The sequence below is a fragment of the Olea europaea genome, chromosome 7 (assembly GCF_002742605.1).
Source record: "Olea europaea var. sylvestris chromosome 7, O_europaea_v1, whole genome shotgun sequence".
NCBI classification, from domain to species: Eukaryota; Viridiplantae; Streptophyta; class Magnoliopsida; order Lamiales; family Oleaceae; genus Olea; species Olea europaea.
In genome coordinates, this window is record NC_036243.1 from 11,362,644 (window position 1) to 11,375,200 (window position 12,557).

Below are 12,557 nucleotides of genomic sequence, written 5' to 3' on the forward strand. Positions count from 1 at the left end.
TCTTTCTCATAGGGGTAGTTCTTAAGACTTTTGTCCACCAATTACATCTTTTGGATGGGATGGAGAAGACATCAAATCATTTTTCTGTGGGGCTTGCGCCCCTGGTCCATTAATCTTTTACGAAGGTTGGCTCATGTTTGTCGGGGTCATGGAGTTCGGTTTGGTAGTTATATGTTTTAGCGCCTCTTTTTGCAAAAGGACTTCGCTTGGAGTGACCGATTTTTAAGGGGACATTTCCCTGGGCTTATACCTTTTCTCCTCGTGTGGTCAATCTTGGTGGGCTCGTATCCGAGCTAGTGCAGCTCGTTTTTCACGCCTATTCCTACCTGGGGGATACATGTATCTATGGGCGAACTTAGCTGTGGCTCCTGGTTGAAGTTGTCCATGCCGATTTCCCATTGATGAAAGGTTGAACGGATGTGATCGGCTTAAGGAGATAGGAGGAAGTCTGGCTTGAGCGGGCGAAATGCGGGGTCGATTTTGTCTGTTTCTTGTAGGATCAAGCCTATCAAAGACACTGGCCAATCTCCTTGGCACGTTAGCCCTACTGTATTTCGATGGAACGACAATTTTCACAATCATTTAGTCGGTGGCTTGGTCGGCAACCATGTCCACTCCACCTCTTTTTCTAATGGAACGACCTCCTCGTTTTGTGAGGTGTTGTCCAATTGACCTTGCATTCACTCCAACAGTTCTTACATTGCAGCGTTTTGTCGGGAGATGGTTCTCATGTTTACAGTAATGATGGCCAACTCCTTAGCTAGCCTTGTTGCTAGCCTGAGCCTACACCTCGAGCCACTTCTTCGGTGTCGATCTGTGGAGGTAGTTGGCAACGGCTCCTGGATTATTGAGGCACTTTGCGAGGGAGCTTCCTCGCCGAAGCATTATTTAATTTGTCTGGGTGCGATTTCTTCCTTTGTCGAACTCATGGCCGCCTCTCCTCAACAGATGACTTCTCTTTGGCTCTATTTGTGGGGCTGCTTTCCTTTACTCAAGGATTTAGCGGAGTTTTCTTTTGAGTTGCCTCTTTCAACACCTCGGTCAGGCCCCGTATTTCTTTTTTTCCAGGAACGTCACCTTTTGTTCAAAGGCCTTGTCCCACGAGGTGCTTGTAATTTGGTTGTTCCAAGATCTCCACAAACAGCGTCAATCTGTTGACATCTGAAAATAGCCAACAAGTGTCGTTAGAAAATAATATATACGTTGACCTGTTTTTGTAGTATTTCTACTGTAAATACGAATGTTTGGGAAATAAAAAGATAGAGAGAAGAGAGAGATGTAGTATGCACTCTTTTTTTAATCGAAGATTTATTCTCTTAAATGATACAAGAGTTATCTATTTATAGTAATCAGGCAGACATGAACATCGTTAGATCCGAGCCACGTGGCTGATCCGAGACCCTTGATGTCACGTCAACTCGACTTCATATTAATTATATTGATAGATTCTTGACAAGAGGTCAGCCACCCTACAAATCTAGGCTGACTTTTCTTACACTTAATAAATGGGCACGTTGCATTAATCAATCTGGAGACTTCCCAACTGAACCTGCCAAGGGCCTCGGATGATCCAGAGAGTTCGGCAATAAGATATGAGCAGGGGTAGATTCGCCTCGGCTGATCTTAGTGTAACGACCTCGACATTTAATCGCGACTACTTCAGATGTTGTAGTTTTTGGATAGCTTGGATGATTGCCACGTGTAAATACGGGGGTTCATGTGGCCATACTGTATGACTAGTAACAATGATTAACACTCGTTTCAAGACAATATACAAAGGTTCAAACTAGTTGAATATGCTCCTGAGTTAAATTTTAACAATATTAACATATTATAGAAAAAGAAATATGTTACAAAAATCTATGAATACCAAAAATATAATGAAATATCCAAGTCTATGAAGGGTAATTATTAAGTTCTTTAAATTACAGTACTAGATATTAGATAAGGGTAATTATATTACCACTACGAAATTCGTTAGCTACACCACAAGTTTAAACATTTTTTTATTTACTTAAATAGCCTAAAATAAAATTACATAAATAGGTTTTAATATATTTATCACATACTTTATTTGTTCTACAACAATTATATATAAACCTAATTTTCTTCTTCTTATACAATATCTATTTTATTAAATTTGTTATAGGAATTTTATTTTGCTTCTGATTGCACTTAATTGTGTAAACATTGGAATGTGTCAAGCATTTGATTATTTAATTTTTGTAAATCTGTAAATCCGCTGCTGGTTTCTTATTGAATTTATGATTCGTAAATTTAATGAAAACTGGAAATTTCTTGAATTCAATAATCAATCTACTGGTTGATACATTCTTTTTTTCTTCAAAGCAATGATAGAAATTCTTAAAATATCTAACTAATCTAATATTCCGTGATAATTATTTCAGATCCCCACCATTTGATTCCTACCAACAAGTTGGTGATCTTTAGGTGTATATTGGTAGATTTTATTTCACTCGATTCAGAGTAACAAAAACACGATTCAGACTTGTGAAAAAGGCAAAATATTTGTGTTAAAATCCCACTAAGACTAAATAATAATATTCTTCAGAAAAATCAAGAAATTATAGAGGAGAAAAATGAGGTAATATTGAGATGATGAAGACACCACAAAACTGAATTTTTTCATTTTAAATTTTTATTGGATTAGGAGTATAATTGTAAATTTATTGTGGTGTATTTATTAAAAATATATTTTAAATGTGGTGCGATTATAATGTGGTGCAGTAAGTAAATTTTGTAGTGGCAATATAATTACCCATTAGATAATCGTAGAAATTAAAATCAAGATTTTAATCTAATTCAAAGTTAACAATTACGATTCGTAAATTCAATGAAAACTGGAAATTTCTTGAATTCAATAATCAATCTACTGGTTGATACATTCTTTTTTTTCAAAGCAATGATAGAAATTCTTAAATATCTAACTAATCTAATATTCCGTGATAATTATTTCAGATCCCCACCATTTGATTCCTACCAACAAGTTGGTGATCTTTAGGTGTATATTGGTAGATTTTACTTCACTCGATTCAGAGTAACAAAAACACGATTCAGACTTGTGAAAAAGGCAAAATATTTGTGGTAATAGTGTTAAAATCCCACGAAGACTAAATAACAATATTCTTCAGAAAAATCAAGAAATTATAGAGGAGAAAAATGAGGAGTAATATCGAGATGATGAAGACACCACAAAACTGAATTTTTTCATTTTAAGTTTTTATTGGATTAGGAGTATAATTGTAAATTTATTGTGGTGTATTTATTAAAAATATATTTTAAATGTGGTGCGATTATAATGTGGTGTAGTATGTAAATTTTGTAGTGGCAATATAATTACCCATTAGATAATCGTAGAAATTAAAATCAAGATTTTAATCTAATTCAAAGTTAACAATTAATTTAAATCACACATTTCATAGAATCTACAACTTTTTAACCACGTATTTAATCAAAATTTTCTTAAAATCTGATTTTAGTCCTCACTAAAGAGAGACTTAATTTTATTTTTTTTCACGTCTAATATTGTTTATATCCTATCTATCTAACTTGATTGTCAATCCTCGATGGGTGTAGGTGGTACCAGGTGTAGTTAGATAAATGATCAAAGATGGCTTCATAGAGTCGTGGCGCCTTGATGCTCTACTCATGATAGATTTTCTAATTCCAATAGTATCAGTGGTCATCCAAACTATTTGGCAAATTTGTTAATTTTTTTTTTTTTACTTTATTATTATTATTTTTTTGGGAGGGTCCGATCAAGCCTCGTTTTCCAAACTATGCGATGAAGGGTTCACATTTTACAATTTCGTCTTCACTATAATCCAATCGATCTCACTCACTCCGATTGATTCACTATCTAATTCGTAGCTTTCCCAATTAGACCAACCAATCAATCTTAGCCCTTATTTGAAATTTCATGCTCAATTTCAATCACACTCAATTTTAATCACACATTCTCTAATCTCACATTTTTCCTCCTAATTTCTAAAAAGACGTTAATCTAGAATGATCACTTCTAGTAAAATCACTTTTGCACAAGCAGTTAATTATGCTCTTTTAATGATTGGAATAGCATTTTTTCGAAAAATGTGTGGTTTAAAAAGAATGAAAATTTTTCGATTTACGTATAATATTATTTTATGAAAGATTGTTCGGTTGAAAATAACAGCATATAGAAAAAATAAAAGAGAATGGAGGTGAAATGGAGCAGTAATTTTGAAATGTCATCCAATGCGCGTAATACCTCTCTCTCTCTCCCTCCAATTTCAAATGTTAGAAATGAATGAGCAATTACGTAACATATAATGGAAAACTGCATTTACTTCATTAAATTACCTCCAACCAGCATCTATTACACCCCTTTAATTCTTCATTTAATAGTCTTCCTCAAGTCAAACTTCTTATCATCATCATAATTTTTTTGTGGAATTTTTGTTAATTTGTTATTATCAATCACTTCTTTCCAGTTATTTTTCTAGCAGCATGCTTATGGCTTTTGAGCATCATTCAAGTCCACCCACAAATACAATGATTTCTAGCCAAACATTCACCTGGATAGTTTTCCGTTTAGTCCTTTCATCTGCAGCAGAAGCAAATATGTGTAATCGATCTTGTGGAAAAGTGGAAAACAGAGTGCCATACCCGTTTGGATTTTCCGACGGTTGTGGCATCAAGTTAAATTGTAGCAAGAACAATGGAAATATCCATATAGGCGATTTTCTGGTCCAGAATTTAACGTCGGATCGTATTTTGGTTAGTCTGCCGGGGAAATGCAACCGTTCGATTGATGCACTCAATCCACTCTTTGGTAAAAACTTTGCAGTTACCGGACGAAATGGGCTTCTGCTACAGAACTGCAACCCGCCGGTCAACGATTTTACCATTCCACGGAACATGCTTCATTTCTTTTTCAAGTTTGATAGTTGCGATTTTGGGGATAGAAACAGTAGTAGTGGTGATTATAATCACAATATTAGCTATTATGCAGAGGCAAATGATAGTTATGTGGAGTTCTTGAACTATGAAAAATTTAGAAGAAGGAGTAATTGCCGCCATCTATTTTCGTCGATCATGGTGGGTTGGAATCAGAATGGCTATAATACTGGTAGTAATGTAACTGAGAACCTCTTTATATCGCTGGAGCTGCAGGCACAGAAGGTGGAGCTCCAGTGGTGGTTGCCGGGCCCCTGCCTTTGTCATCCAAATGCTACCTGTACAACTGTTAATGGGACAGGGTTTCGTTGCAAGTGTCTAAAAGGATATGCCGGAGATGGTTTCGCCAGAGGCGAAGGTTGCAAGATAGGTAAATCCTTATTTTCTGGGAATCAATTTTAGTTGAATTATTCAAGAGATAGTTTTTGATGTTTTAAGAGATCATCTTTTGATATGGATGTATTGAAACGATGGCCTAATTGCATGTTGACTTTGGCAAAGTGTGTTTAAGCTTTGAGAATTGGAATAGGATGTCGAGTGGACAATACGTATTTAATTGATTTAGGTTCGTTGATCATAAATGCCTGTTAGATTTCTGATTAATCATAATTCTTTGGTGCCATCCATATTTGATATTGAATGTTTGATCTGTTAAACTTCATCTTGATCATGAACTTGAACAATAATTTAATCTATAGTGAACGGAAGAGTGATGAAATGGAAAAACCAAAATATTCGGCTTGGTTTTAAATATTCCGGCGAGTGATTGGTGAGGTGACTATTCTGCAGCTACCTTCATTGAATTTCCATAACTTTGGTAAACGTCTGCCAATTTATTCTGGCATAGCTGTATACTCATAGGGGATTTGAATACGAAATCTTGACCTAAAATAAAATAAAGGAAAAGGAGTTTGACTTTGGCCCAATTGATGATGTCTTTGTTCTAAATGTAATTTGCAAGCTACGTTTGGCCTTCTTTAGGTTGCAACTTGGTCATTGGATAATCTCAAACTATTCAAACTTGTAACATTTAGAATTTTGGTAAGTTTCAATATTAAATGTGCAAAAGTCAGAGGAAAGAGGATGTGAATTGTAGAACATTCACATGTTCTGGTCTCAACTTAATGATAACTGCCACAAGCATAAGATCGAGTCATCTGTCGTAACCTGGAAATTTGGCTTGAAATATTTCCTGAAGTGTTAGGTCATATTGCGGATGTTTCATTTATGTACTGCACGAGATCCTTTCTATTTTGATGAATTTATATGTCTGGAACTAAGTTATTTGAACACTTGTGCTTCACAGTTCTTTACTTAACTATGCAGATGAGCCAAATGCTTGAAACATGCAACTGTAGGAAAAGAAAACTCAAGAAATCTGTCTTGAGTACTTTTTTTGACCATGTTGAATTGTTATCGAGTCTGTCTATCTTATATGAACATATAGTTAACTGAGCGTGTTATTTCTGTCGAAATGGCGTTTTAACTAGCATAAGAATGTATATTCTCGCTTTTTTTTTTCTTCCACAAGCCTGTGTAAAAATTGTACATTACCATTTTATTCATCTTCATCTCCTTACCCATTTGAGCAACTACTAACAACTGGAGATAGTCAGATGGAACCTGGATTCTGTTGCATGTAATTCCATATATATGATGTCTGTGACATGCAATAAAGGCACCCTTAAAATTGCATTACTAATTCGCGCTAGCTTTAACCTCCAAAATTCATTTACTTTCATTGCACTAATTTATTCCGTTGTCTGTTGTTGCCATGTACCAGTTTCCGAACATGGTGGAACCAGAGTAGGCTTTCTCATTGGAGGTACTTTTTTCAACTGAGTTCTTTCAATTTCTCTTTCTAGAAATATATGTTCGTCACTTCAAGTCACGTTTCTTTACAATGTCAAAATGCTTTAGGTGTATACTCCTCGCTTTATCTTGCAGCTATTCTGTTTCTTCTTCTTGCTGCCTATTCTTGGGCCATTTTGAAATTGCATGACTGGTAATTGCCGCCATCTATTTTCGTCGATCATGGTGGATTGGAATCAGAATGGCTATAATACTGGTAGTAATGTAACTGAGAACCTTTTTGTATCGCTGGAGCTGCAGGCGCAGAAGGTGGAGCTTCGGTGGTGGTTGCCGGGCCCCTGCCTTTGTGATCCAAATGCTAACTGTACAACTGTTAATGGGACCGGGTTTCGTTGCAAGTGTCTAAAAGGATATGCCGGAGACGGTTTCGCCAGAGGTGAAGGTTGCAAGATAGGTAAATCCTTATTTTCTGGGAATCAATTTTAGTTGAATTGTTTAGTTTTTGATGTTTTAAGAGATCATCTTTTGATCTGGATGTATTGAAACGATGGCCTAATTGCATGTTGACTTTGACAAAATGTGTGTTTAAGCTTTGAGAATTGGAATAGGATGTCGAGTGGACAAAACGTATTTAATTGATTTAGATTCGTTGATCATAAATGCCTGTTAGATTTCTGATTAATCATAATTCTTTGGTGCCATCCATATTTGATATTGAATGTTTGATCTGTTAAACTTCATCTTGATCATCAACTTGAACAATAATTTAATCTATAGTGAACGGAAGAGTGATGAAATGGAAAAACCAAAATATTCGGCTTGGTTTTAAATATTCCGGCGAGTGATTGGTGAGGTGACTATTCTGCAGCTACCTTCATTGAATTTCCATAACTTTGGTAAACGTCTGCCAATTTATTCTGGCATAGCTGTATACTCATAGGGGATTTGAATACGAAATCTTGACCTAAAATAAAATAAAGGAAAAGGAGTTTGACTTTGGCCCAATTGATGATGTCTTTGTTCTAAATGTAATTTGCAAGCTACGTTTGGCCTTCTTTAGGTTGCAACTTGGTCATTGGATAATCTCAAACTATTCAAACTTGTAACATTTAGAATTTTGGTAAGTTTCAATATTAAATGTGCAAAAGTCAGAGGAAAGAGGATGTGAATTGTAGAACATTCACATGTTCTGGTCTCAACTTAATGATAACTGCCACAAGCATAAGATCGAGTCATCTGTCGTAACCTGGAAATTTGGCTTGAAATATTTCCTGAAGTGTTAGGTCATATTGCGGATGTTTCATTTATGTACTGCACGAGATCCTTTCTATTTTGATGAATTTATATGTCTGGAACTAAGTTATTTGAACACTTGTGCTTCACAGTTCTTTACTTAACTATGCAGATGAGCCAAATGCTTGAAACATGCAACTGTAGGAAAAGAAAACTCAAGAAATCTGTCTTGAGTACTTTTTTTGACCATGTTGAATTGTTATCGAGTCTGTCTATCTTATATGAACATATAGTTAACTGAGCGTGTTATTTCTGTCGAAATGGCGTTTTAACTAGCATAAGAATGTATATTCTCGCTTTTTTTTTTCTTCCACAAGCCTGTGTAAAAATTGTACATTACCATTTTATTCATCTTCATCTCCTTACCCATTTGAGCAACTACTAACAACTGGAGATAGTCAGATGGAACCTGGATTCTGTTGCATGTAATTCCATATATATGATGTCTGTGACATGCAATAAAGGCACCCTTAAAATTGCATTACTAATTCGCGCTAGCTTTAACCTCCAAAATTCATTTACTTTCATTGCACTAATTTATTCCGTTGTCTGTTGTTGCCATGTACCAGTTTCCGAACATGGTGGAACCAGAGTAGGCTTTCTCATTGGAGGTACTTTTTTCAACTGAGTTCTTTCAATTTCTCTTTCTAGAAATATATGTTCGTCACTTCAAGTCACGTTTCTTTACAATGTCAAAATGCTTTAGGTGTATACTCCTCGCTTTATCTTGCAGCTATTCTGTTTCTTCTTCTTGCTGCCTATTCTTGGGCCATTTTGAAATTGCATGACTCTTTGCCCCTGGATCAGTTTTAAACTCCCAAGCATGCTAAAATTGTGACGATGCTGTTGTTTGAGTTATTTTTTCTTGATATAATGTCTTCAATTATACTAATGATAAGAAAGATTTTCGCATTTGCCTTATGATTCTGGTTTCAGTACAAGCTTTCTTTTCCTCTCAGATTTCTCAGTGCCATTTTTCCTGCTAATGTTCTCGACTGAGAATTTCAGTGTATCGCAGTTTCTTCAGCAATTTTTCTGCAACTACATTTAAATATCAACCTAGATAGTTAAATTAATTCTCATGCTTGTCTCAACACAGCTATAGGCAGATTAATGCAAGTGTTGGATCCATTATGTGGTCAAAGTGTCCATGGTTGTGAACCTTTACTCTACTGAAATTAAATATCCCATTTGAGTGCTTATGTGTGCTTCGGCAAATTTAGTGCAATGTTCTTAATATATAACTCTCTTCTCTCTTAAGGGTGATAAGAAACAATTCTAATTTAACAGCCTTGTCCATTCTGTTCGTTTTGCAGGAATTATTGCTGGAGCTTCTTTGGTGGCTGCTGCGGCTTTCATATGCCACTGCGTACAGAAACGTTCTGTGTCTCTGAAGAGCCAATTAAGTGCTAGGCAACTGCTCAGTGAGGCAGCAGGGAACTCCAATGTACCCCTCTATCATTATAAAGAAATTGAGCGAGCTACAAACGTCTTTTCTGAAAAACAAAGGCTGGGAACGGGTGCCTTTGGCACTGTATATGCAGGAAAGCTCCACAGTCATGAGTGGGTTGCAATTAAGAGAATGAGACGTCAAGATCACAATAGCATTGAACAAGTAATGAATGAAATAAAGCTTCTGTCCTCTCTGAGTCACCCAAATTTAGTCCGGCTTTTAGGTTGCTGTATTGAGAATGATGAAGAGATTCTTGTTTATGAATATATGCCAAATGGAACTCTTTCCCAGCATCTTCAAAGAGAAAGGGGTTCGGTATTGTCATGGAATATTCGTCTGAACATTGCTGCTGAAACGGCTCATGCAATTGCTCACCTTCATTCAGCAATGAATCCTCCAATATACCACAGAGATATTAAATCTAGTAATATACTTCTAGATTTCAATTTCAATGCAAAAGTGGCAGACTTCGGTCTTTCTAGATTTGGGATGACAGACGATTCCCATGTTTCCACAGCACCACAAGGGACTCCTGGCTATGTTGATCCACAGTACCACCAGAACTTTTATCTTTCAGACAAAAGCGATGTTTACAGTTTCGGGGTTGTTCTAGTAGAAATCATTACAGCAATGAAAGTAGTCAACTTTTCTCGACCTCAAAGCGAGATTAACTTGGCCGCGCTCGCAATTGATAGGATAGGGAAAGGTCTTATTGATGAGATAATAGATCCATTCCTAGAGCCTAACAGAGATGCGTGGACACTTTCATCCATTCACAGAGTGGCAGAGCTGGCTTTTAGATGTCTTGCATTTCACTGCGACATAAGACCCTCAATGACGGAAGTAGCAGACGAGCTAGAACAGATCAGGATCAGCAGTTGGGCACCATTGGACGAGAATGTATGTACGGGATCATCAGTAGCATCCACATGCTCATCGCTGCACAATGGAAGTGAGCTTATAGAAAATGCTACAGTTAAGAAGGCAGGTGATGGAAGTCAGAGATTGATTGTTCCGCAGAAGGCGAGCGTTGATCTGGCTATTATGGTGGAAAACGAAAGTTCTCCGGTTTCTGTCCAGGATACTCAGCTGAGTGAACAAAGTTCATCACCATCAACAAATAGCCTATTGGGTAACGTAGTTCAATGACTATGAAACTATTTCCTTTACTCTTAGTTCATGTATACAGTACAGAGACGCATGTTTTTGTACAGAAATGTGTTCTTGGAGTTATTCTTTTGCAATCAGCAATGCCTACACAAATTAATCCAAAATGCTCCTGTAATTGACTCTCAAACCTTACTTTGACAGTACATATAAGAGATTTCATCACCATGCATATTTTCTGAGTATTTATTACAATAATAATTTGACACAGTGACTTTAGTTGTATGCATATATTTATCCTGTTTGGCGGGTAGAAGAACTTCATAAAAAAGAAGATTTCTCGCTTCTTTATCTCGTTCAATAACGTACTGTAAGGATTTTTAATTAAAGATGGGCTTGTATGTGTAAATAATTGTGTGTTAAATTATAGGCTATCGAATTCGGTTGAGCCCGATTAAAGTGATCTAATAAGGTTTCGATTTTGGGCCTTAATGTATCCAATTAAAGTATGGGTTTACATATGTGTAGAGACCGGGCCCAAGTCCTAATTCTATGATGGGCCGAATTAGGTCAAAGGGCATCCTCATATAAATAGGTTATGGTCCCCAGATCACACGCAACAAAACGAATTATTCATTCTCTACTGCATCCCATCACAGAGAGGAAAAGGAGACTGCGTGTAGATTTTGAAGATCATACCGCGAAATCCATATTGCATTAACTATGTCAGATTCAGGTATGCTTCCGCTTTAATTATTATATTTCTTGATGATTTAATATGAAAGATCCGGTATTTAAAGAATTAAATTATCCAACAAGTGGTATCAGAGCCTGTTCATGTTGAATCATTGAGAATCAAAGATTTTAATTTGGTTCTTGCAATATATTTTGAAATTTTCAGATTTAACAATTTTTGGTTATATATTTTGTTAAATTTGAAAATTTTTGCGGTATAATTCTTGCTATTTTCGTTCGGATTAATTAGTTTTGAAAATTCAGATTTGGAATTCGGAAATTTTAAGATTCAGAAAATATTTAAAAAAAAAAAAAATTTTGAATTGGCCGGCGGCGGGTCTGCCGTCGGCGTCTGCAGCGGCTGCTGCGTTTTGCAGCAGCGCCTGGGCAAATTGACCCCCTAAGTTCATAATTAATTCAAATTGACCCCTAAAGTTTCAAATTTTTAAAAATTTGATCCCAAAAGTTTTGAATGGGTCAATTTCGGCCCCCTGGTTGCAATTAGGGTTAGGGTTATAAAATTAAGGTTTCAGTCCCTAACCTTTAAGTTATATTGGGATTTGAGCCTTTAAGTTTCGAATTTAATAATTCAGTCCCTAAGGTTTTAAAATTAATTAATTCGGGCCATTAAAGTTCTGAATTTATAATTTAAGTCCTCTAAATTAAATTATTAATTCAAATTGGCCCCCTAAGTTCATAATTAATTCAAATTGACCCCTAAAGTTTCAAATTTTTAAAAAATTTGATCCCTAAAGTTTTGAATGGGTCAATTTCAGCCCCTAAAGTTTTAAAATTTGTTTTAATTGATCCTCTAAAGTATTGAATTAATTAATTTTGGTCCTTAAAGTTTCAAGTTTATTAATTTCAACCCCTAAAGTTTGAAATTAATTAATTTTGCCCCCTTAAAGTTTTGAATTATTAATCCTAAGGCCCCTAAAGTTTAAAACTAATCAAAATATGTAAAATTGGTGATCCTCTTTATCAAATTTTGGTATTAAAGACTCTTTTAAGGAGATATAATATTCGAAAGTTAGTTAATTGAAGCAACATGTTGCCAAAGCAACCTCTCTTGTGAAAATTAACTAACCTAGAATGTTAAAAAGTGTTTGTACACGTGTTATTCATGGGAATATTGGTCGGCCCAAAGGAAGGTCAATATTTAGCCGAATACACGTGCACCTGTGGTGATAAACGTGTGACG

General features: G+C 35.8%; 1 protein-coding gene across 2 annotated transcripts; it reads left to right on the forward strand.

The window, feature by feature from the left end:
- Nucleotides 1-4,289: 4,289 nt before the first annotated feature.
- LOC111396991 (wall-associated receptor kinase-like 14) lies at nt 4,290-10,853 on the forward strand. Of its 2 annotated transcripts, none has more exons than XM_023023644.1 (3): nt 4,290-5,326; nt 6,740-6,781; nt 9,378-10,853. In XM_023023644.1, the coding sequence occupies exons 1-3, from the start codon at nt 4,507-4,509 to the stop codon at nt 10,661-10,663; spliced, it is 2,148 nt and encodes a 715-aa protein (XP_022879412.1). In that variant the 5' UTR covers nt 4,290-4,506; the 3' UTR covers nt 10,664-10,853. The 2 variants fall into 2 exon arrangements, with proteins under 2 accessions (XP_022879412.1, XP_022879413.1); XM_023023645.1 differs by lacking the exon at nt 6,740-6,781 and adding an exon at nt 8,631-8,672.
- Nucleotides 10,854-12,557: the final 1,704 nt, after the last annotated feature.